At 43.0% G+C, this 22,131-nt stretch overlaps 1 protein-coding gene across 1 annotated transcript in view; it reads right to left on the minus strand.

The window, feature by feature from the left end:
- Window positions 1-3,522: 3,522 nt before the first annotated feature.
- mgat4b (alpha-1,3-mannosyl-glycoprotein 4-beta-N-acetylglucosaminyltransferase B) overlaps window positions 3,523-22,131 on the minus strand; it is a 108,954-nt gene continuing 90,345 nt past the window's right edge. Inside the window, exons 9-15 of the mRNA XM_030062495.1 lie at window positions 19,942-20,072; window positions 18,122-18,229; window positions 15,651-15,844; window positions 14,706-14,784; window positions 13,798-13,885; window positions 6,489-6,601; window positions 3,523-5,793 (exon numbers count right to left, since the gene is read on the minus strand). Coding sequence (XP_029918355.1) covers window positions 5,770-5,793; window positions 6,489-6,601; window positions 13,798-13,885; window positions 14,706-14,784; window positions 15,651-15,844; window positions 18,122-18,229; window positions 19,942-20,072 — 737 coding nt within the window. The 3' untranslated portion in view covers window positions 3,523-5,769. The remainder of the gene's footprint in view (window positions 5,794-6,488; window positions 6,602-13,797; window positions 13,886-14,705; window positions 14,785-15,650; window positions 15,845-18,121; window positions 18,230-19,941; window positions 20,073-22,131) is intronic.

Genomic DNA, 22,131 nt, shown 5'->3' on the forward strand with positions numbered 1-22,131 from the left:
ACGGGAAAACTCACGACGTGACGTTTCCTGTCAACTGTCAAGTGCCCATTGGAGAACTCGAGTGTCCGTCAGGGTAAACGGGTCCCGCCCCCCAGAAGGTGAACCTCGTGGACGGCGATGATTGGTCCAGCTGCAGGAGGAAGTGTCCTCTGATTGGCTGTAGTAAGACCGATCAATACGCCTGCAGGCTGATGGGGTTGTTATGACACAGCGGCTTAAATAAGATGCTACACCGAATTAGATTAATAATTTAGATATCCCTAATCTCATGAATGACTGTCGGATTATTTACGACACAGATTTTGTTATGTTATTTTATATTTTCCTGTTCCGTGCGTTCATTTATGAAACATCTCCTCCTAATTGTGACATATGGGAGCTGAATGTTAATTTTCCCTGTGCTTTGTTTCTTACACTGCAGGAAAATCTCAGAAATCAATAACCTAGTCAATAATTTTAATTTGGATAACAATAAAAATAATTACACAAAATATAATAATAATAATTTTAATTTGTTTCTCTCTCACACAACAAGTTTATGAAGCTGTGGTGGGAGCACACAGTGTGTTTGCGTGTGTGTGTGTGTGTGTGTGTGTGGACGATCAAATCCGCTCAGCCACCGCTTCTAATCACACTTTTATCACAAATATCAATCAATGAATCAATGACATTTTATTGATACAACACATGTCAGTCATTCCAAAAACAATGCAACACGATAGACGTGAGAGGAGAAAAAATAAAAAGCAAAAAAAAAAAAAAAATTAATTAAATAGGAGATAAAGATAAAACAGTTTAAAAACAGATCTTAAGATATAGAAAAAAATATAAAATCAGGGAAAATAAAATACATTTTTAGGGAGTTGTTCCTCATCCGATGTGAGGCTCTAAGGACAAAGGATGTGTTGCTGTAAAGCCCTTTGAGACAAATTTGTAAGTTCTGATATTGGGCTATATAAATTAATAAAAAAACCAAACTGAACTGAATTAAAATAAAATAAAATAAAAGCTTCACACTGTACAAACTGGCTACAGATGCAGCATTCCTAGTAAATGTTGGTCATCATGTATTCGGGTCAAAGTGGTTCTGGTGAGCAGCTCCGACCTTCACACCGTTTATTAACCTGCTGCCTGGGAGCCGTGACCTCTGACCTCTCACCTGAGTCCTGTCGGCTGCCTGTGATGCTGCAGGTTCGGAGCGGAGCAGCAGACAGCTGTGTGTCAGCCTTGTGGCCCTGCAGGCTGCCGTAGAGGGTCAGCGTGAGCGTCATGTGACCTCGACCCATGTGACCTACCTACTCACTGATCTGGGGTCAGTCTACACCGCCCGACCACCGAGGAGCAACAAGGGCTTAAAGCTGAAAACACACACACACACACACACACACACACACACACACACACACACACACACACACACAGCTACACTGCAGACATTTTGGTTCTCTGTGTCTGTTGTATCTTCAGTTTCCAGCACATTTACAGACACAGACACTGAAAAATATCAAATCTACAAAAACTCCCACAGCAAGTCTGTCAAATAAAATCTAATAAAGTTTTGTTGAAGAGTCACTGCTCTGCGCCGATCGACACACAGATTCTGTGACAAAACGATCAAGTCAGCTCTTCAGATCTTTAGTCGAGGCTGAAATGATCCGAGGTTTGAAAAACTGTTCACGTTTCCTCGCGTCGCTGTAACTGAGCAGCTTTTTGTCTATTTTATTTTAAAGTCACTAATTTGACTCTTCACTTCAGTCCATTTCTGCTTGAGTTTTGTCCTTCACTGCATTTTAAATCAGATCCATCACAGAGAACAGACTGTGGAACCTTTCACAATAAAAGCTCAGTCAACACTAATGAGAAGAGGAACTTGCTTCTTCTTTGTAGCTTCTACGTTTTGTCATTTTCCAAATTTCACAATAAAAGCTGCACCATGAAAAACTGCAGCAAGGACCATTTAGACTCAACTGTATGAGAAGTGAGAACCATGTAGACTCAACCATCACATGATGTGCTTCTTCCACATGTGTGAGTTGAGTCTCCAGGGTCCTCACCTCAGTTGAGTGTAATATCCCTTTAAAAGCATGCAGTGTGCAGCGTGTTCTCTGGAAAAGATCCCAGCTAACACAGTTACTGTTTGGAAAAAGGAGCTCAGTCACTTTTACTGCCAGGACATTTGACATGAGACACTTTGGACTTTTACTGCAGGACATTTTTACTGCACTACTTCTACTTCTACTGCAGTCACATACCAGCAGAGGAACAGTACTTCTACTTCTACTGCAGTCACATACCAGCAGAGGAACAGTACTTCTACTTCTACTGCAGTCACATACCAGCAGAGGAACAGTACTTCTACTTCTACTGCAGTCACATACCAGCAGAGGAACAGTACTTCTACTTCTACTGCAGTCACATACCAGCAGAGGAACAGTACTTCTACTTCTACTGCAGTCACATACCAGCAGAGGAACAGTACTTCCATTATATTTTAATATGGCAAGATTTAAACACACGTCGCTGCTGATTGGGTAACAGCTCTGACACCTGACACACACTGAAACTGGAAAAAAAAAAACCTGAAAAAACGAGGACAGGTGGACCAAACTACATTTTTTTAGCAGCCTGACTATGAGATCGATATGGGGTCAACCGTTAAACTTGTGTTGTCAGTTGCACGTCTTCACCTGCTGCAAGTCGCTTCCAGGCAGTTTGATGTCTGCAGCGTTCTGCTCTCAGACACAGAAAACTGCAGACAGACAGAAATGTGGAAATCAAAACAAAACAGCACACGGTTAAAAAAAAAAAAAAATCTCCCTCCAGGCTGGCAGGTTTGCCTGTTTGAGCCGACAGATCACGTTATGTCAAATCAACTTCAAGAGGCATTTTTTTTTATTAAACAGTCACCATGTTCTTCTGATTGATGTCAAAATCTTCTTAAGCACAAGTTCAGTGACAAAACCACAAGTCAGAGCTGGGTTTCATCGGGAAATGATGTGCAAAATGAGCGGCTCATTAATGCATTTTTAATTAGCTCATTAAGAGATGAGTTTTGTTTTCCTCAGTGTGACTGCTGATGACTTTTGTTTTCATCTGCGTCTCCGTCTGACATCTGGCTTTGTCTTTTCTTCCCCTCCGGTTTGAAATCTTTATAAAAGCTTTTTTTTTTTTTTTTGTCTCCCTTCAGTTTGGATTTCTCCTCAACTTTTTCAGTTTTTATCAGTTTTATGTGCAAATGAAGTCGGTCTTGGCTTCACTTAAAACTCAAATCCGCTCACACTTTGACAGCTTCCTGTGATGCGTGGATGTTCACCAGTTTCTAATCAGTGGACTGATGTTGGTGTTTCATCATTTTCTTTGATGAAACCTAATTACCTTTCCAGAAATCAGCCTCCAAACGTCACTTTGAAGTGAAGATGTTGAATCTGATCCCACAGCTCGCTGAGCCTCTTTTTGGGAACCAGACCAAATAAAAAAAAAAAACTTTCAAAATACGACAATGAGACTTTGATCACACATCCATTTCAAATTTCTGGCTTTATTACAATTCACAGATTGGATAGAAGGTAACATCATTAAATATAGTTTATCTAAAGGATACAAAAGACAACACAAGATAATAGCAATGCATTCCAGTGCATCTTCCAAGAAAAAACCTCAGGATGTTTCCTGATAGGCAGCTCGGGACGGTCTGCCTCCCGGTCTGGACTGGTGGGAGCGGTCGGGCTGCGTTCACAAGCCAATGTGAGCAGCGTTGCCAAACTCAATTCAGCACTTGGCTTTTGAACCTGTGTTGTTGTTGTTGTTGTACGTTTCCAGCGGCCAGGCGACGCTCTTCCTGACAAACTGCCAGAGGAAAGTGAAGGGAGCGTCTGCTGGCTGCCGGAGTGAAAAATTAAAGCTGCGAGAGAATTTATCACCAAATGTGTTGATCAAAGACTGAAGAAGAAGAAAAAAAGTCCACAAACCAATACAAAGTGTGATCTCTTGGCAATATTCCTCTTAAACCTCATGCCAATAAAGCACGTTGAATTGAATTATTGTCTGCGTGAACGTGGCTGGAGTCCACAGAGGACCGTAAAACTACACCACAGTACAGAACTGCACACTAATGCACTTTAGAGCAGTGGTTTTCAAAGAGGGGTCTGGGGACCCCCAGGGGTCCTTGAGGGTCCTCCAGAGGAGCCTCAGCAAAACGAAGACAATTTTAAATGCTTGTGAAAGACGTTCAAACACCTTTCAAAAGCATTTAAATAAAAGAAACCTGAACCTGTGTCACTGATCTGACCTATAAATACAGCATTTTGACTTATTAACAATATCATTTTCTGGTCATTTAAAAAAAAAAACCTTGTTGCTAATTTTCTGGTCATTTTCTTTTCTGATCTTTTGCTTATTTTCAGGTCATTTCTTGCAAATTTACTCATTGATTTTTGAGAGAAATCTAGCAAACTTGAAAGTGAAATTAGGTGAAATTGGCCAAAAGACTGGACCATTAATAATAAAAATCAATTCAAACAAAATCCCACAGGGCAAAATAGGAACCTACAGGGTCCCTAAAGGGCAAAATCATATCAAGTGGGGATCCAAGGTTTACTAAAAATCAACTTGAGGGTCCAGAACATGGAAAAGTTTAAAAACCACTGCTTTAGAGTACCATAAAGCACATTAAAGCGCATTAAAGTAAAGTATAATACAGTAGCGTAGGGAACAGTTGAGTATCCTGGTGGTCATCAGTGACAAGGCCTCAGAGAGTTAACAGAAATTAAGATAAAAAAAAATCAAAACTTTAAATGATTTTGTATTCAGCAACAGTAAAGACTTTTGTAAATCGTTTAAAAAAATACCAGCTTCCGTCGTCAGTAGTTTCAAGCCATGATGATTTGACATGTGAAAAGAAGGTCAGAGGTTGCAGCATAGGATTCTGGGTATCGGTTGGTCATCGCTACATTTTTTTTTTTTTTTTTCATTTTTTAAAATTTTGATTGAATCTGCCGTCGTATCCGAAGGGCCCCGTTTCCATGTGCAGCATCCAGACAGGAAGCAGATCCAGAAGCCTCAGACTGGACTTCCTCTCGTCACGTTAAGGCAAGTTGCTGGCTGATGAAGGGAAACGATGTGAGCGGAGATGAGCCGGCGCCCTCGGCATCACGCCGGCCTTCGTTTCCACCAGTCTGCTGCTGTGTCTCTATATACACATATCAACACACTGACAGCTCATTCATACCATAGTGTGTACATTTCTATGCATATATCCACATACATGGTTATGATGGGAGTATACTGGTGAGTCACTGTTGTTGTGGACAAGTCCGGACCGGCTGACCGACTGCAGATAGAAAGAGGCCGAGGGTTTGATTCCAAAGCAGCGATTTCATCATCAGAAGAGGCGAGGCGCAATCTCGCCACCGCCTTTTGACAATTACCAGTGTTTCTACATACACCTTATGTACACATAAATACAAGGTTTTTATTTCTAAGTATTAGGTCGTCTGAAAGTCTTTTTTTTTTTGCGTGTCGTGTCGTGCCGCGCGTACCAGGCGCGTCAGCTGTCTGTGAAGGCTTCCTGTTCTGTCTGGTGATGCTTGTTTTCACCCTCAGTGTCTGCTCTGCTCAGCCTGCAGTAGCGAGGTCCGGCCAGAGGGCGGCGCTGTGGCACCGTGGTGGGGAACTACTGAGCAGGTCCGCTCAGCTGCTGTCAAACCTCCGGTTGGCTCGGCCGAACGCTCAGAGGCGCTGAGGTAACGCTGAAGGGGTGGGGGCTGAGCTTCACTCTGCTTTCTTGATGAAGATCTAGAGGAGGGAAGACCAGAGAGACCAGCAATGATCCATTATGATCCAGTATGATCCATTATACAGTACCCAATAACCACTATACAGTGCTGAATATGGGAGATAATAATAAAAAGACTGAAACCTCTGATCATGCTTATACTTCCTGTCATTTGCTGTGATTTATAATGAAATGAAACTATTCTTCAATTTGTTGGAGATCAGCTGAATCATCTGAAACCTCCCAAGAACACATGGGACATTACCAGTGGTCTCCAGAACACCCCCAAGAACCCCTGGATCTTCCCCAAGAACCTCTGGAGCCCCATCAGGCATTCATGGAATCCCCTCAAGGATCCCGGGAACCCCATGAACTACCTCTAGTACCCCAGTGCCCAATGGAACCTCTGCTGGGACCTCCTCAAGGACCTCTGGAACCTCTTCAAGAACCCTTGGAACACCCTAAACCACCTCTGAAACTTCTCCAAGCACCCCTGGAGCCTCACCATGGACCTCCAGAATGCCTAAAGGATCCCTTTGAACCCCCTCCAGAAATTCAGGAAGCTATTCAAGCACTCCTCCATTCATGGTACTTCAAAGGGACTTTTAATAAAAGCCTCCACCGTCACGGCATTTATGTGTAAACACAGAGCATCAGGCCATTGAGCCGCTCTAACAGGTAGATCCGTTCACGTCGTTTGACTCTGGCCCCTCACCTCGCTGAGGATCACCCAGACCGGCGAGTCCGTCATCACCGAGAGACGAAAGGCCTCCAGGGGCCCAAAGGTGGGGTCGACCTCGCCCTCAGCGATCCCATTCTGGAACATTCCTGGAGGAGACAAGGATCGATAGGATCAATAACCTGAGGCAACCAGATTCACTCTCACTATCACATTTTATACTCTTTTCATTTCATTTTTCATTTTTAGACACAGTTTTTTTCATCACCTATTTTGAAGCATAGCCATTACCCAGATTGAGGGGCACAAAGGTTAACAATAAAATGAGAGCTCTGTGCCGGCGTCAGCCCAACGTGACCCAGCAAAGCAGGATGCCTTTTTTTAGCTGCTTGTATTAATGTCTGTCAAAAAAACTGAGCTCAGAGAGGCTGACTTACTGGTTTTGGTCTGAACTTCAGCGGAGCAGTAATCCCCCCGGACTGCTTTTTTGACTGGGATTATCAGGATGAAGGTGATGCGTCTACGTACAAGCTACAGTTACTCCATAATCCTAGCAAAGAGCATCGTCTGGGGTATTATCTATTACATCCGCTCATCACAGGGTATTATGTGTTATTATTGTGGCTGGTATGACTTTTGTTCGACCAGCTCTAACATGTGCATTTCCTGGAAAGATTTCTCCAAAGCAGGGAATAAACAAAAACAGGAGCACAGGACATGAAATCCATAATATTAAAACGGAAAAACCAGAACAATGACAAGTTACTGAGGGAGATACTGTGGGACCGGGGAGTGTTACTCACTTTCTACAGCCAAATGTCCTCAACTAATGTAAGGATTCAAACTAGAAACCTTCAAGGCAAAAATGGAAGAAATGCTGGGTGGGACAAACCTTAAAACCACATCACTGAGATTTAAATGGATGAAGGCAATGAGACACAAAAGCAAACCAGCTACTGGTTTAGCAGAGCAGACATCAGGCTAGTCTTAAAAAAAAAAAAAAAATCTATCAGTTCTGCCCACATTGTCAGAAATACAGGGTACAGTAGTAGTAGGAGTCCATTTCTGTCCCCCAAGATATAAACTCCAAAAATGTTCCCACTGGGGTTTATTATTGGACCCCAAGGTAATTATCTGAACCTTTTTTTAGAGCCAAAAAGCTACATACAGTACATGCTCACAATCTCTAAAAGGTACATAAACATACCACTAAATGTAAAAGGAACAATATCAAGAGCCAGCATTTGTGAGGGCGAAATACAATGAATAAATGAAGGAATAAATAAATATATGAATGAATGCCTAAGTAAATAAATAAATTAGGGTAACATATTAATTTAAGGTAGATTTGTGGGATATATATATATAGGTCATACAACTATCCAGTCAATACTGTAGTTATGACAACACTGGTCTCCATTAAAGGTGGGCAAAAAAAATCGATATAGCATAATATTGCAATATTTTGTGTGGCGAAATTGTATTTACACACGAACACCAAGTATTGATGCAGCATTTCTGACAGGTTTTTATTACAGAGCTGGTCAGTCTGTTCCACTTTGCTGCAATAAGTGAAGATGAACAGAATGAAAACTTTATCTTATTCAATAAAACAGATGTTGACAAAGAATTTCCCTGGTTTACCAGAATTTCCCTGGTTGGGATCAATAAAGTATATCTATCTATCTATCTATCTATCTATTCCCAAGGGGACATAATTTGCAGCTCAAAATAGCAATCGCAATGCATGTTATTGCAATACTCGGTATATTGCAAAATGCTGAAAATTGCATTACTATCGAACTATGACTTAAGCATCGTGATAATATATCGCGAGCCCTCTGGTGATTCCTACCCCTGGTCGTCTCTATGAAATACAAACCACAAGAGTACAAATCAGTTCCCAGTGCCAACGGTACAACGGTACCATGGAGGTCCAGTGACAAGCCACCGGACTCCTGAAGGTACAATTATGGGATTTATTTTCTCCTCCCTGAATGTGTTGCTTTGTACCAAAGTGTCCCAGCTGGTGTTGGTTTTATTGACACGGGCTGGGTGGCTGACAGCAGAGTCAAATTAAACCAGCTGAGGCAGAGGCAGACAGCGATCGATCCACAGACTCGTCTGAAAAATTGATGAAGAAGATAAAAGAGCTGCTGTTAATTTATGATGTCAGATCAGAGTGACAGCGGCGTGCTGCACAACCACCTCCGAAACCTTTCTCTGAGGTCCTGCAGTCCTTCTTTCATCCATCACTTCTTCCCTTCTCTCGTCCTCTCTAATACCTCTACTTGTATTTCTACTTCCACTTCAACTGCTACCACCATTTTGACTGCAACATTATAGCACTAGGGTAACAGTAGCTGTGGTGTCAGAGCTGATTAAAGCAACAGACTGAGAAACTTAAAAACATTGATTTTCCATCTAAAGGTCAAATGGTCGAGGGAAAATATGTGAAAAATTTTCCCAAACCAGAGAATTTAAAGTCACAAGCCTGATTCCCTGACCTCGACTTAATCTGCTCCACTCAGAGCTGTACTTAGAGTGTGTGTGTGTGTGTGTGTGTGTGTGTGTGTATCCCCTCTGAATTGTGAGGAACTAATTGCTGCAGGAAAACAAAAGCAGAGGAATGCTGGTCTGAATAAAACCAGATGACATCACCACTTAACGCGCGGCCCGTTAAGCTCATTATGGAAAAAGATCCCCTCTCCTGTTTACAGCCTCATTCACATCTACAGCCATAACTGTGAAGGTAGCCATAACAATAAAATATTTCAGTCGTTCTAAATGACTGTAAAGTGTCTGTTCTCGCTAAGGGTAACTATAAAAACATCCACAACAACATCGATATTTTTGTTTTGTACATTTCTGACCGTGCATGTCGATGCAGAGATAAAAATTAATCATTTTGATGCAAACAAATTAAAGTTCTAGGGCAGAAGTGGGTGGAAGCTCCATAACAAATCTTTGTTATTATAGTAATTATAGCAACAGCAGTTTCTACAGTATGGTTTATGGTGTACACTTATTCATAGGTGTGAATGAGCCTTATATGCAGACTGATATGTCCAAACATCCAACACAACTCATGATAATCTCTCAAGAATTGCTTAGTATTGATCAGTATTGGTTAGCACTGGGCAGATTGTTATTGTGTCTTTGCATCTGCGAACGTTCCAAATAACGGTCGTATAACCATGATGGCAGTTCAAACAAGACACATGAAAGACGAAAAAATATTAAGGGAATGGTGAAGTAAAATATGCAAAACTACCTCTATATAAATCACCTCTGTAAACTCTCAAAAAAACTTCTTTAAGAACCATTGGAACCCCATTAGGGGTCCATGAAATCCCCTGAAGGACCCTGGAGCTCTATGAACCACCCCAAGATGTTTCCAGTACCAAGCACCCCTGGAACCTCGTCAAGGATCTCTGGACCTGGTTCCACTTCTGGAACGTAGCAAAATCCATTTAAACCCGACAGAATCATTTGGAACTTCCCCAAGAACACATGGAACCTTACCAGTGATCTGTACAACACCCCCAGGAACCCCTGGAGCCTCCCCAAGAACCTCTGGAGCCCCATCAAGGATTCATGGAACCCCATGAACAACCTCTAGTGCCCCAGTAGGACCTCTGCTAGCACTTCCCAAAGGACCTCTGGAACCCCTTCAAGAACCTTTGAAACCCCTAAACCACCTTTGAAACTCCTCAAAGCACCCCAGAACCCCCTCAAAGACCTGAGGAAGCTATTCAAGAACTCCTTCATTCATGGTGCTTTAAGGGACTTTTGATGAAAATAAATAAATAATAATAATAATTTAAAAAAACAACAACACTTCTGATATGTTACAAAATCCCCTTAAACCCCACAGAATCATTTGGGATGTACCCAAAAACATACAGAACCTTATCAGTGATCTCTGGAACAGCCCCCAAAACCCCCTGGAACCTCTCTAAGAACCTCTGGAGCCCCATTTATTATATTCATGGAATCCCCTCAAGGATCCCTGGGACCCCACGAACAACCTCTAGTACCCAAGTGCCCCAATGGAACCTCTGAGGGTACCTCCCCAAAGACCTCTGGAATCCCCTGGGAATCACCACAAGGACCTCCGGAGCCATCAGGGAACCCCCACAAGGACCTCTGGAGCCTCTCCAACAACCTTTGAAAACCTCTAAACCACGTCTGAAACTCTTTAGAGCCTCACCAAGGACCTCTGGAACTCATCAAGGACCTCAGGAAGCTGTTCAAGAACTCCTCCATTCATGGTTCTGTAAAGGACGTAACAAAAACCTCCACTAAATGGCTTTCATCTGTAAACACAGTGAATCGGATCATTCAGCTGCTCTGAAAGGTCCAGTTCTGTGGTTTGACTCTGGTCTCAGTGCTCCATCCTGGCTGCCTCATGGGATTGAATATTTTCTACTATTTGGACAGCTGGTTGGTCTTCAGGGTCCAGACAGTGCTGTTACCCTACAAGGGAAACTAAAGCCCACCCAGCCCCATTGGAAAGGATTTTATCACAGTTAGAGACTTGTATGCAGTGGTGGACACAGTATTACAAACTGGTACTCAAACAGAAGTACTGTAACTATACTGCAGTAGAAGTAGAAGCTGTACAGTAAAAATCTACTACAGTAAAAGTCCAAAGTGTCTCATTTCAAATGTCCTGGCAGTAAAAGTGACTGAGCTCCTTTTTCCAAACAGTAACTGTGTTAGCTGAGTTAGAAAAGGAGGAGAGAACACGCTGCACACTGCATGATTTTAAAGGGACATTACACTCAACTGAGGTGAGGACCCTGGAGACTCAACTGACACGTGTGGAATAAGCACGTCATGATGGTTGTGATGTTGAGTCTGTATGGTTCTCTTCATCACTGATATTTTCCCCATTTTTTTCCACTCTTATTCCACATTTTCCCCAGTTGAGTCTAAATGGTCCTCGCTGCAGGTTTTCAAAGTGCAGCTTTTATTGTGAAATTTGGAAAATGACAAAAAGTTGAACCAACAAAGTAGAAGCAGGTTCCTCTTCTCATCTTTGCTGACTGGGGTTTTGTTGTGAAAGGTTCCACAATCACTGATCATTTGTTCTCCGTAATGGATCTGATTTAAAATGTAGTGACTGAAGGAAAAGTCAAATTACTGACTTTAAAACAATAATCAAAAAAGTACAAGTGCACAGTAAAAGCTATTCACTTACAGTAATGTGAATAAATGTAATTAGTTACTTCCACCTCTGCTTTTAGGAGCTCTCACATCTCGGTGGTGGATGAAGATAGAACTCAAGAATAATACTAAATAATAAAATCCATGTTTTTAACTGGGTTTACCTTCCCTGTAACAAAAGTAATCTACTAAAAACACCATGTGAGCAGCAGTGCTTTATAGGTCAGTAAAATATTCTCCTCACATCACACTTTATAATTACAGCGTTCATGTCAGCGGAGACGACACTAACCAGTCTGTGTCTTCAACAGCGTGACGGCTGGGGAACCGAGAGCAACACCGCACCGATCAAAACATCATCTCACATCTGATTTATTCTGATCCCTCATTTACATTAAAAAAAAAAAAAAAAAAAAAAAAAGAGTCTGGCCACAGCATGCTGATAACTTCCACTGGAAACTGTGAGGCTTCATCAGAGCAAATCAAAAGACAATCAGTGCAGTGAAGACTGGAGGTGATGGACCGCTGCCTTGTCCTTCTTCCAGGGGAAAGTTGTTGCTTTTCTACAAATGTGGAAAAAGTCCCTGAACCCTTTACTCAGGTCAAACTATCAGTACCATAAAAAAATCCTCTATTAAAAGTTTTCATCCTGCGTTCCAAATGCCCCTTCAGTAAAAGGGCTGCAGTATTCTGAGTAAAATGTTCCTTCAGTATAAAAGTACTGCTGTATTCTCAGTGAAATGTTCCTTCAGTATAAAAGTACTGCTGTATTCTCAGTGAAATGTGGTTCACTGTGAAAAGTAGTTTGTTGTGAAGAATATTCCCTTTAAAAGAGGTAATTATTGATGGATTAACCTTTAAGAGGTATTTTAATGTTGTAGCTCCAGCTGCTCCACACCCTGTTGGCTGTTTACTCTCTGACATGCAGCTCATCTGATGTTCTGCATGGAGAACCTTCTTCTGCAAAGTGACTAGTACACATCTGTAAACACTCCTGTTTTTCCTGGGACTCTCCGGTATGTTACCCTTCTTTCCCGCTGTCCTGTCATTTAAACATTTCCCTGGAAATCATCCATATTTAACTTTTCTTGAAAAGAAGAAGAGGAAAAAGAAGGAGAAGAAGAAGTGAAAGGAGAAGAAGAAGAATAACAGCAGAGGATTCATGGATGAGGAGTTATTTATAAGCCATAAAAACTCTTAGTTTTAATCTTTTTGTAGTTTTACTTCATTCTCTCTCCTGTCTGGCTGTGCACTGGATACTCTGCTCTCCTGCAGTGATGTTTTAAATGCACCTTTAGTTGTCTAAGCACTGATAAATCATATTTTTATTAGGCTACAGATTCATATCAGATCCTGACTGAGATCCAAATGCCAAATACTGTAAAATTTCATTAAAATCGGAGTCAGTGAATCAAATCAAAACAGTGGTGGAGCGCGGCAGGTCGTCATGCATGAGGAAATCTCAGGTTTTTTCACAGTGTAATGTTGACAGGCAGGACCTGGCAGCTCTGGCTGTCAGATAAACGCCGTGCAGAAAGAAACAGAAGATTTCCCTGTGAAATGTAGACGCAGGGAAGGCAGACAGTCTCAGCACATGGAAACACTCTTCAGAAGTGGACTGAGGCTCAGGACTGAGCTGCAGTTTGTATGTGCGTCAGGGCGAGCGGCCGGCGGATCGACCAGCGTGAAGCTGCTGCTGTGGAGCAGGACGTGATGAGCCGCCTCCCCTCTGTGTCGCTCCACAGCTGAGCTAAAGTACCGGAGCTGCACTTGGCTAAGCTAAGTTTGTTTGTGGAGGCGGCGTGGGCGTGCACGGCAGCGGTGCACGGTCTGTGTGCACAAAACATGATTGGTGCTGAGGTAGCCACGCCTCCTTTGTGAATTTCCCAGTCTGGGATCAATAAAGTATACCTATCTATATCTATTGAGGAGTTTTTCCTGTCAGAGCTTTTAGTTCAGAGGAGAATTGGCAAAGATAAAAGATAGATAGCTTATAGCAAAGATAAAAAAGTTTCCCTCAGAATCTTTCAGGGAGCAGAGGCATTTCTGTCACCAAGGATGAATAAATAAGTTACACCTAAATTTAAAGACAAAAAACTTTTGCAGTCAGCTTTGAGGAAGTGAGTCAGCGTGTTGCTGCCTTGCTCCAGAGCACTGCGGCAGCAGGACTCACCTATTCTGATGAAGCCGTCCTCTGTCCGCTGGTATTTGGGAGTTTTCTCCCTCCCTTCCCTCAAGGCCTCTTTCTCTGCCTGAATGTTCTGCAAGGACACACACACACACACACACACACACACACACAGTGAAACTGTTAATACTGCTACTGGTGTTAATGATGATGACAGTGAAGATAACAGCTCTGGATGTGAATGTTGACCATTTCGTGTCCTTGTCTGCCGACTCTTCTGACATTTTCACCTTCCTGTCGGTCTTCCTCCTCCTCCTCCTCCTCCTCATCCATCAGCTCCTGCTTTCATCTCCATCTCTCTCTCCTTGTCAGCGTTACCCCCGGCAACCGCCTCCATCCTTCCTATTCTCTTGCTCTCTTTTCTTTATCTCACCGACTTCCTCTCTTCAGCTGCCTGTAACTCTCAGCTGATTTCTATTCTCTCTTTGATTCCCCCCCACCCCTCCCCCTCTCTCTCTCTCTCCCTCTCTCTCTCTCTCTCTCTCTCTTTCTCTCCTCTGCTTCCTCTCCTCCTCAGCGGAGCTTCATCACACTCTGAGTTCTTCTTTCAGGAGATTTTATTCTCTCCTGTTGTGAAGAGAAAAACTTTTCTATTTGGGGAGAAAGTAGGAGAAAAAAAAGTGATGTCTCACTCTTTCTCGTCTAGGAAACGAAAATAGCCTGAATCTGATGTTAAAGCAGTTTGATACGGTCTCCTGCTGCAGGTAATAAAACATCCAGACTCACTTCCCAGTTATTGTTTCACATCAGTCACCACCCTCTTTTACAGACCAGAAGGTGGAGGGTTTTTTTTGTTGTTTTATTTTTTAAATTTTTTTTTAGTATTGAGTGATTCATCTTCTAATGGAGGATCTTTGCAGTGATGTGGCGTGAGTGACAGAGCGAAGACTCACATCGAACGGCAGAACCTCCACCGACGTGTTGAAGAGCTTGTCACCTGGATGCTCGATGTTCCCACTGCGAAAGAAATACCTGAGAGAGAGAGAGAGGGAGAGAGAGAGAGAGAGAGAGAGAGAGAGAGAGAGAGATGTTGAAGTAGGAAGTAAAGTAGGAATAATATGAAAATTGAAGTAGTACTAATAACAGTACTAGCAGAAGATGTAGTAGTAATAGTAGAGGTACTAGTAGTGGAAGTGGTGTACCAGTACTAATATTTTTTCAGCAGTAGGTATGTTTCAGCAGGGGGCGCTATATCATCAGGACTGAATGGAGCAGCTGGACTGGACTAGACAGCTGCAGCAGACTGGAACTGGACTGGACTGGACTTATTAATGTTGCTGTTTTGTTTTTGTTTTTGTTTTTGTTTTTGTTTTTGTTTTTGTGCCCGTTTGTTTCATGTTGTCCTGTGGATCTGAACGGGCGGCTGCGGCGGCGGGCGGCCAGCTGCTCGGGGTTCGCTCTCTGACTGAACAGATGCTGTTGTGGAGAAAATAGAAAACAGAAAATAGAAAACAGAAAGGCTCTGGCACATGAAGGGGCTCGCAGAACAGCAAACTGATGAGGCCGATGTCTTTGTAATTTAATCTGCAGCCGTGTTGAGAGCTGACCGGCACCGTTTGACCCAATAAATCTCTCCTCCCTGCATCCAAATCCGCCCAATCCGAGGATTTACCTGCAGATTTCAGATTCACCTGTGGAAAAGATCCTTGTTGAGATTCTTTAACCCCTCCAGCCCTCGGGCTCACCTGCTCCCCTGTAATCCCTGTAATCCCTGGCACTCTCTGGTCACCTCTGAGACCCTGCACCTATAGGAACCTTTTGTACCCTTAGGAGCCTGTTACCCCTAATCCCCCCTGTTGCCACGGTAACCCCCGCCACCCTCGGTCCCTGGTACCGACCTCTCGATGCGGACCGGGGTGAAAAATCGTATCCGTATGAAGTCGCCGGCGACGGGCGTGAAGGCCCAGAAGAAGTCCTCGCCCAGGTAGGCCTTCTCCAGGGTGAAGTGCTGGTAGGTCTTCAGGCTGGTCGTCACCTCGGCCAGCGGGTTGGCGTGACCCTTATGGAGGGTCTGTTTCCCAAAGTCCTTATCCTGCAACCAGACAGACAGCAGAGCGCGTCACACCTCAGCAAAATAAACCTGCATCCTGTCAGAAACATGCAGGAAACAAGCAGATTAACAAAAAAGCACCGGAACATGCGTTAAAAGTTCGGGGGTGAAAAAGTACAAGAAGATTAACAAAACATTTACCTCAAAATCAGCTAGCAAATATTAAAAAAAAAAAAAAAAAAATACATGAAAATCTATCATTTTTATATTTCTAATAATAAAAATGCTATATTTAAAGGTCAGATGAGTGATGCTGGCTGGACATCTTGAGGTTAAATGCCTGTGAAAAGCGTCTGAACGCGGCATCAGAAACCTGAGCAGATTCACTGGATTCCTTACAAAAAAGGGAAAAAAGTGATGAGCAACAATTTACCAGATATGACCGAACATCAGCAAGAAAATAGTAAAAAGTCACAAAAAAGTTATGACCAGAAAATTAGCAACAAACATGTGAGAAAAAATGTACTGGGAAATTAGAGAGAGAAAAAAAAAAAAAACATTGTTAAAAAAATTACAAGAAACTACAAGAACTACTTACAAAGTATTTAAAATTAAATTATTAAAGAAAATTACAGTCAAATTACCACAATAAATAAATTAATACATAAATAAATAAATAAATAAAAAAGAAATGTATTATATTTTCTCCAGCAGTTTAATAAACAAAATTAATAAGGTTAATAAATAAAAAATAAGAAAGAAAGAAAAAGAAAACAAGAAAAGAATTATATTTTGCACAGAGAGTTAATAAATAAAAAGTAAATAAATAAATAGATTAACAAAAGCCTGTCCGGCGGTTCCTGGAATCCAAAGGGTTAAAAAACGACAATAAAACGTCTCAGTGGACTGACGCCGGGCAGGAAGTGGGAGGAGCTTCAGCAGAGAGAACAGGTAGACAGGTGACAGAGTGAGCGTGGTGTGTGTGTGTGTGTGTGTGCAGACACTCGGTCGCTGTGTTATGACTAATCGTGTTCAGTCTGTCTGCAGCCACGAACCAACAGAAAATAAAAACAGCAAAGAGATTAATGCCGTTGAGATGCACCTGCAGTCTGAAGCCTTTGCACCTGACGTGAAGGTGCTGGACGTCTGAGAGCCGAGGCAGAGAAACACAGACGGCTCATCTGACGGGTTTCTCTCCGAAAAGTTCAGAAAATTCCCCCTGAAGTAGAAAGTGTTGGTGGCTCTGAGCTCAGAAGCAGAGAGGGTTTGTAAGTCGAGCTCTGAAGAGGAGCCATAATTTTGCGGGACACATAATGTCTCTGTGAGCCGTCTCAGGTGGGGGAGTTTCTCACGCCTGAATGAATCTCTCCACTTAACTTTCTCCTCTAACGAGCTGCTGTACGGACGAATAAATCCCACTTCCACTTTGCTTCTTTCAAATTAACTTTTATTTTTTTAAAATTCGGGGCTGATTTTCTCACTAAAGCGTGGCGGGTGTCTCTGGGCTGGAGGGTAATAGATGTATTTAGCCTCTATCTATACAAGGTCCCGTGCAGCCGGGCCTCTGCGCTCCAGCCTCTACATGGAGGAGGCGCTGGTCCGGGACGGCCGGATCAATACTCAATTGATCGGGCTAGATTGCAGCACCAGTCAGCCGAGCTAATATCCATCGCTCTTAACACAGCAATCAGAGGCATTAAGCCGAAGCGTTTTGCTCCGGGCTGCTGGCAGGAACCGCCGCCGCCGCCCTGAGATACTGCAGCTTCCCTCGGAGCTGCAGAGGATTTTAATCTTCATCTCTGGGAGCCGCAGAGTCAAATCACCGAGTTTTACTGCTGACCAGCGAGCAGCTGCACGGGACGGAGGACGACTGCTGAGTTCAAACCCACTGAAAACTGTTGAAACCTGAGTAAACTTCTTCAAACATTTCTTCCTTTATTTGTCCCCGAGGGGCAACAGGGGCAAATTAGCAAATGAGCAGAAAATTAACGGAACATTAGTTAAATTATTAGCAAAAGAAATTACAATGAAAAAAGCAAAGGGGGGCTCAGTACTTCTGGCCTGTCCAGAGGTTTATCGGTTGCAGGGCCAAAACCACTATTTCAGCATTGGGGGGGACAGATATTGAATATGCTACTGAATTGCTAATATATTCCAGCAATATTGGGGGGGACATTTTTGGAGCCTGAAGTCCCCCCCAATGTATATGGACGTTTGGTCCCTGATCGGTTGGGTCTGTGATGACTGGATGGAGGATAGAGGTAGACATTAATGTAAAATCAAAGAAAAGGAAAGAAAAGATAAGGGAAGCTGTATTACCTTGAGTTTCTGGATCTTTCCAGCCAGAGAGGAGTGGGTGCCGACGTGTTGGAAGAGAGACGGTTTGAAACGGATCCTCAGGTTGGCCTTCTGCCTGTCACAGTGTTTCTGTCAGAGAGCAGGGAGGAGGAGGAGGAGGAGGAGGAGGAGGAGGAGGAGGAGGATGGGAGGAGGAGTGAGAGGAAGAGCGGGAGTGAGGACGAGTCACAAAGACAAATCCAAAATCATTTCAAAGCACGGAGCCGTGAGCGCAGCAACATAAACCATTTCACTGCAGGCAGAGCATTTTGTCAAACTGGACGTGGCTGGAGAAAATGACCTCTAGTGACCTCTAGGAGAATCACAGCCTCATCAAACTTTACAGACACAAACTAGAGAGCGAGGCCATTCAGAGGAGCTCTGCTTCTCCAGCTGGACTGACAGGGAGGGCCAGTTTCTGACACATTTCCACAAAACAACACTCAACATCCAGTCACAGGAAAAATGCAGAATTCTTTCAGAAATCTGCAAATGTCAAAAGTTTTTATCACCAAATCAAAGCATGAATTTTTCTTTAGTGTTCCTCAGGGTCTTGGTGTCCTGATGTGGTGTTTTGGGGGGATTTTTGATCTTTTTTATTAATTCTCCACTGGTCAAAAAAGGTTAAATTTTGCAGCAAATCTGTGTAACAAACGGTATCAACATAAAAATCGCTGCAACAGCTTATGACACTGAACTGAACATGAGAATGGCTTCATATTCTTCCATCATGATGTTCTGACCCCTTACACACTGAATAAATATACACGGTGTTTATTTCAGATTTATGACTTGAATAACTCGACAAACGGAGCTGATCTGCATCTCAAATTAATCTTCAGGTTCCAGCTTTCAGATGATGTTTACCTCTTCTACCTGACCTCTACTGTTGACCTGTTATTTCGCTCTGAAGACCCCCTGCCCCCGCACTAAAATGGGTGTAGAGGAAGGGGCAGAATGGTGCAGGGTGAAATCTCAGAGCTCCTTTCATCGCAAATGAGGTCAGAAAGAAGTCTGAGCTGGAAAGTCAGACGTAAACAGCAGCTCCTGGTGGATATAGATCCTTAAAGAAAAAAGAAATAAGAGAAAAGCAATTTGTTTTTGCGACTGTAACAGCAACATCACAGCTGCTGCTTGTTTCCTCTTTTCGGCTCGTGCCGTTCTCGCGACCTCAGTCTCATTTTCGACCCTCCACATTTTTCCTCTCCAACCAAATGCAACGCCACAGCGGCACCACAGAAAATAATGATGGAGGTCACGACAGAGTTCTTTGGTGCGGTGGAAACGCAAACAAAACAAACAGGAGCGAAGAGAATAGGAAAAGCTGCTCGGGTTTGTGTTCATTATGAAGCTGTCCAGGAGTCATAAGCTGTCAAATATATTCAAAATGGTGAGATTACATCATGTTGGAATAATCACTTGGACATATTAGCATAACACCGTCCAGTGAATTAACCCTTTCTTTCAAAAACATGCAGGGAAAAAGCTGTTGGGCAAATTAGTAAAAAAAAAATTATCACAACATCAGCAAAAACAACAGTGAAAACATTAGTAAAAATTACAGGTAAATTAGCAACAATGAAAAAAAAAAAAAGAGAAAACTGGCATTCCCCCACCCTCCAAAAAGTGTTTTAAAATGTTTTAGTTAAACTTCTGGATCAGATTTCTTGTGTTTAAAAGCTCGTTAAAGGTATTTACATCTAAACTATCCCTCGTTTTGCTGAGGACCCCCTGGAAGACCCCCAAGGACCCCTGAGGGTCCCCATGCCCCACTTTTCAACGCCCTGGCCTGGGTTACTCACCGCGTCCTTCTCTGGGTTGCACACCTTGACCCACATGATGTGATCCAGCAGCCAATCAATGGGCTTGTCTTTGTAGAACATGAGCATGAACTCGACGATGAGCGACAGGTCCAAGGACTTGAACATCTTCCCTGCAGAGAGAAGAGGAAGAGGAGGAGGAGGAAGAGGAGGAGGAAGAGGAGGCGGAGTCAGGCTTCAGGTAACATCTGACCTGACAAACATCACCTGCGTCTGCCCTGAGCTCGTCTCAGTTTAGCTCAGAGGGGTGTTTGCTCTGGTTCAGGGGTTTTCAGGCTCTGGACCCCCAGCTTGTCCTCACAGTGAGCCACGGACCCCCCGCTGAGGGGAGTTTGTCCAAGCGACGCTGATATAACAAAAAAAAATCTATTTATCTATTTATCTACCTGTTTCTCTCTTCATATATACACAACCATGAAAATTTTGAGTCTACACCGATCTTCCTGTTTCAGAAAAGAAGCGTTATGTTCGTTTTCTTCTGATTTCTCTATTGAGCGCTGCTGTAGCTGAGCGGGAGCCTGAAGCACATCGATATCACGATCAATACTGAAGCACATCGATATCACGATCAATACTGAAGCCCATCGATATCATGATCAATACTGAAGCCCATCACACGACACAGCTTTTATTTTTATTTTGTTTTGACTTTTGTTTTCATTTTCAGTTTAGTTTTAATTCGTTTTTAAAGCAAACCTGCTTTAAAAACGCTTTAATGCTTAGTTTTAGTTTAGTTATATAAGCTTCAGTGCTTTTTTTGTAATGTGGGGTCATTTTAATAAGCGAGATTATAAGAGATCTGGCCTGTGCAGCCGACAGGAGGATACTGGCTCTCTGCAGCGTAAAACTGCCACAGCTAAAAAACTGGAAGATAAATTTCATATCCTTCCAAAATGCCAGGAAACAAAATGACAAAGATGAAAAAAAAAAAACAACTAAAGACATTTTCTCTGTAATTTTACTTTATTTTATGTGTTTTGTAAAGCCTCATTTTTATTTTTACTTCAGTTAACAAAAATGTTTCCGAGTTTCTTCGTTAGTTTTTGTTTACGATAATGACCTCGGTCCTGCCTGGTTGTTGCAGACAGTTTGGCCTGCAGGGGGCGGCGGTGAGGGAGCAGCGGCAGCTCCCCCGTCCCGTCTGGCGGGGGCGCTGGCGGGGCGCTGGCGGGACGAGTTTGGACCGAAGCTAAAGTTAGAAAACACAAACCCACATTCACAGAGGAGATCCAGAGCAGCCCTGCAGCGCTGGAACCCAATCTCATTTAGCTCAGTGAGTCACGTTCACACTGATGAATCTATTAGGAGACACACACACACACACACACACACACACACACACTCCACCGGCTGGGGTGTGTGTGTGTGTGTTTTATAGGTCAGAGTGAGGACCTGAATGAGGCCGGTGCTTTGTGCAGGAAGCAGGGAGTGTTTTTTGAGGTCAGTGTCACTGTAGTGATGCAACGAGAGGATTCACACACACATGCACAAGATAAAAATGAATCTATTCTACACACATGCACACACAAACACACACACACACACACACACACACACACACACACACACGCTGCTTGTATAAAATCAACATCATTCAGCTGAGAGTTGAGGCTCCCGCTGTGCCGCGTCGCTCCTCGTCTCTTTACTTCTCGATCTATATTCATCTCTATCTGCTTCTTCACCTCCTCCTCCTCCTCCTCCTCCTCCTCCTCCTCCTCTCTCTCTCTCTCTCCGTCTGTTTCTGTGTCTGCCTCCATCAGATTCAAATCCCATCGAGCTCCTCCGGCTCGATAAGAGGCTTTATGTTGCCAGAGCGTTTGCAAGAATACCATATAACCTACAGCCCAAAAAAAATAAATCATAATTGTGTGTCAGAAAATTAATAAATCACAATAAAACATCATCGCAGTGAGCAGAGGACACTGAGAGAAAGATCAGCTCATCTCTGTGTCTGAACGTCGAAGGTGTCACTGACATTTTCCTGATCACATCCACACCTACAGCTGGTCCGCTGATCAGTATTGATTTGACAGGAGAGATCAATACGTGATAATAGCTTTATCCAAATCCTCGCCCGTCAGCTGATCAGTCCATTTGATTCCAGATATTGATCAGTAACTGGACTGTTCCTGTCCATATTTCTGCTGCAGACAGGATTATAAACTGAAATTA

Source organism: Myripristis murdjan, chromosome 10 (assembly GCF_902150065.1).
Source record: "Myripristis murdjan chromosome 10, fMyrMur1.1, whole genome shotgun sequence".
NCBI lineage: Eukaryota > Metazoa > Chordata > Actinopteri > Holocentriformes > Holocentridae > Myripristis > Myripristis murdjan.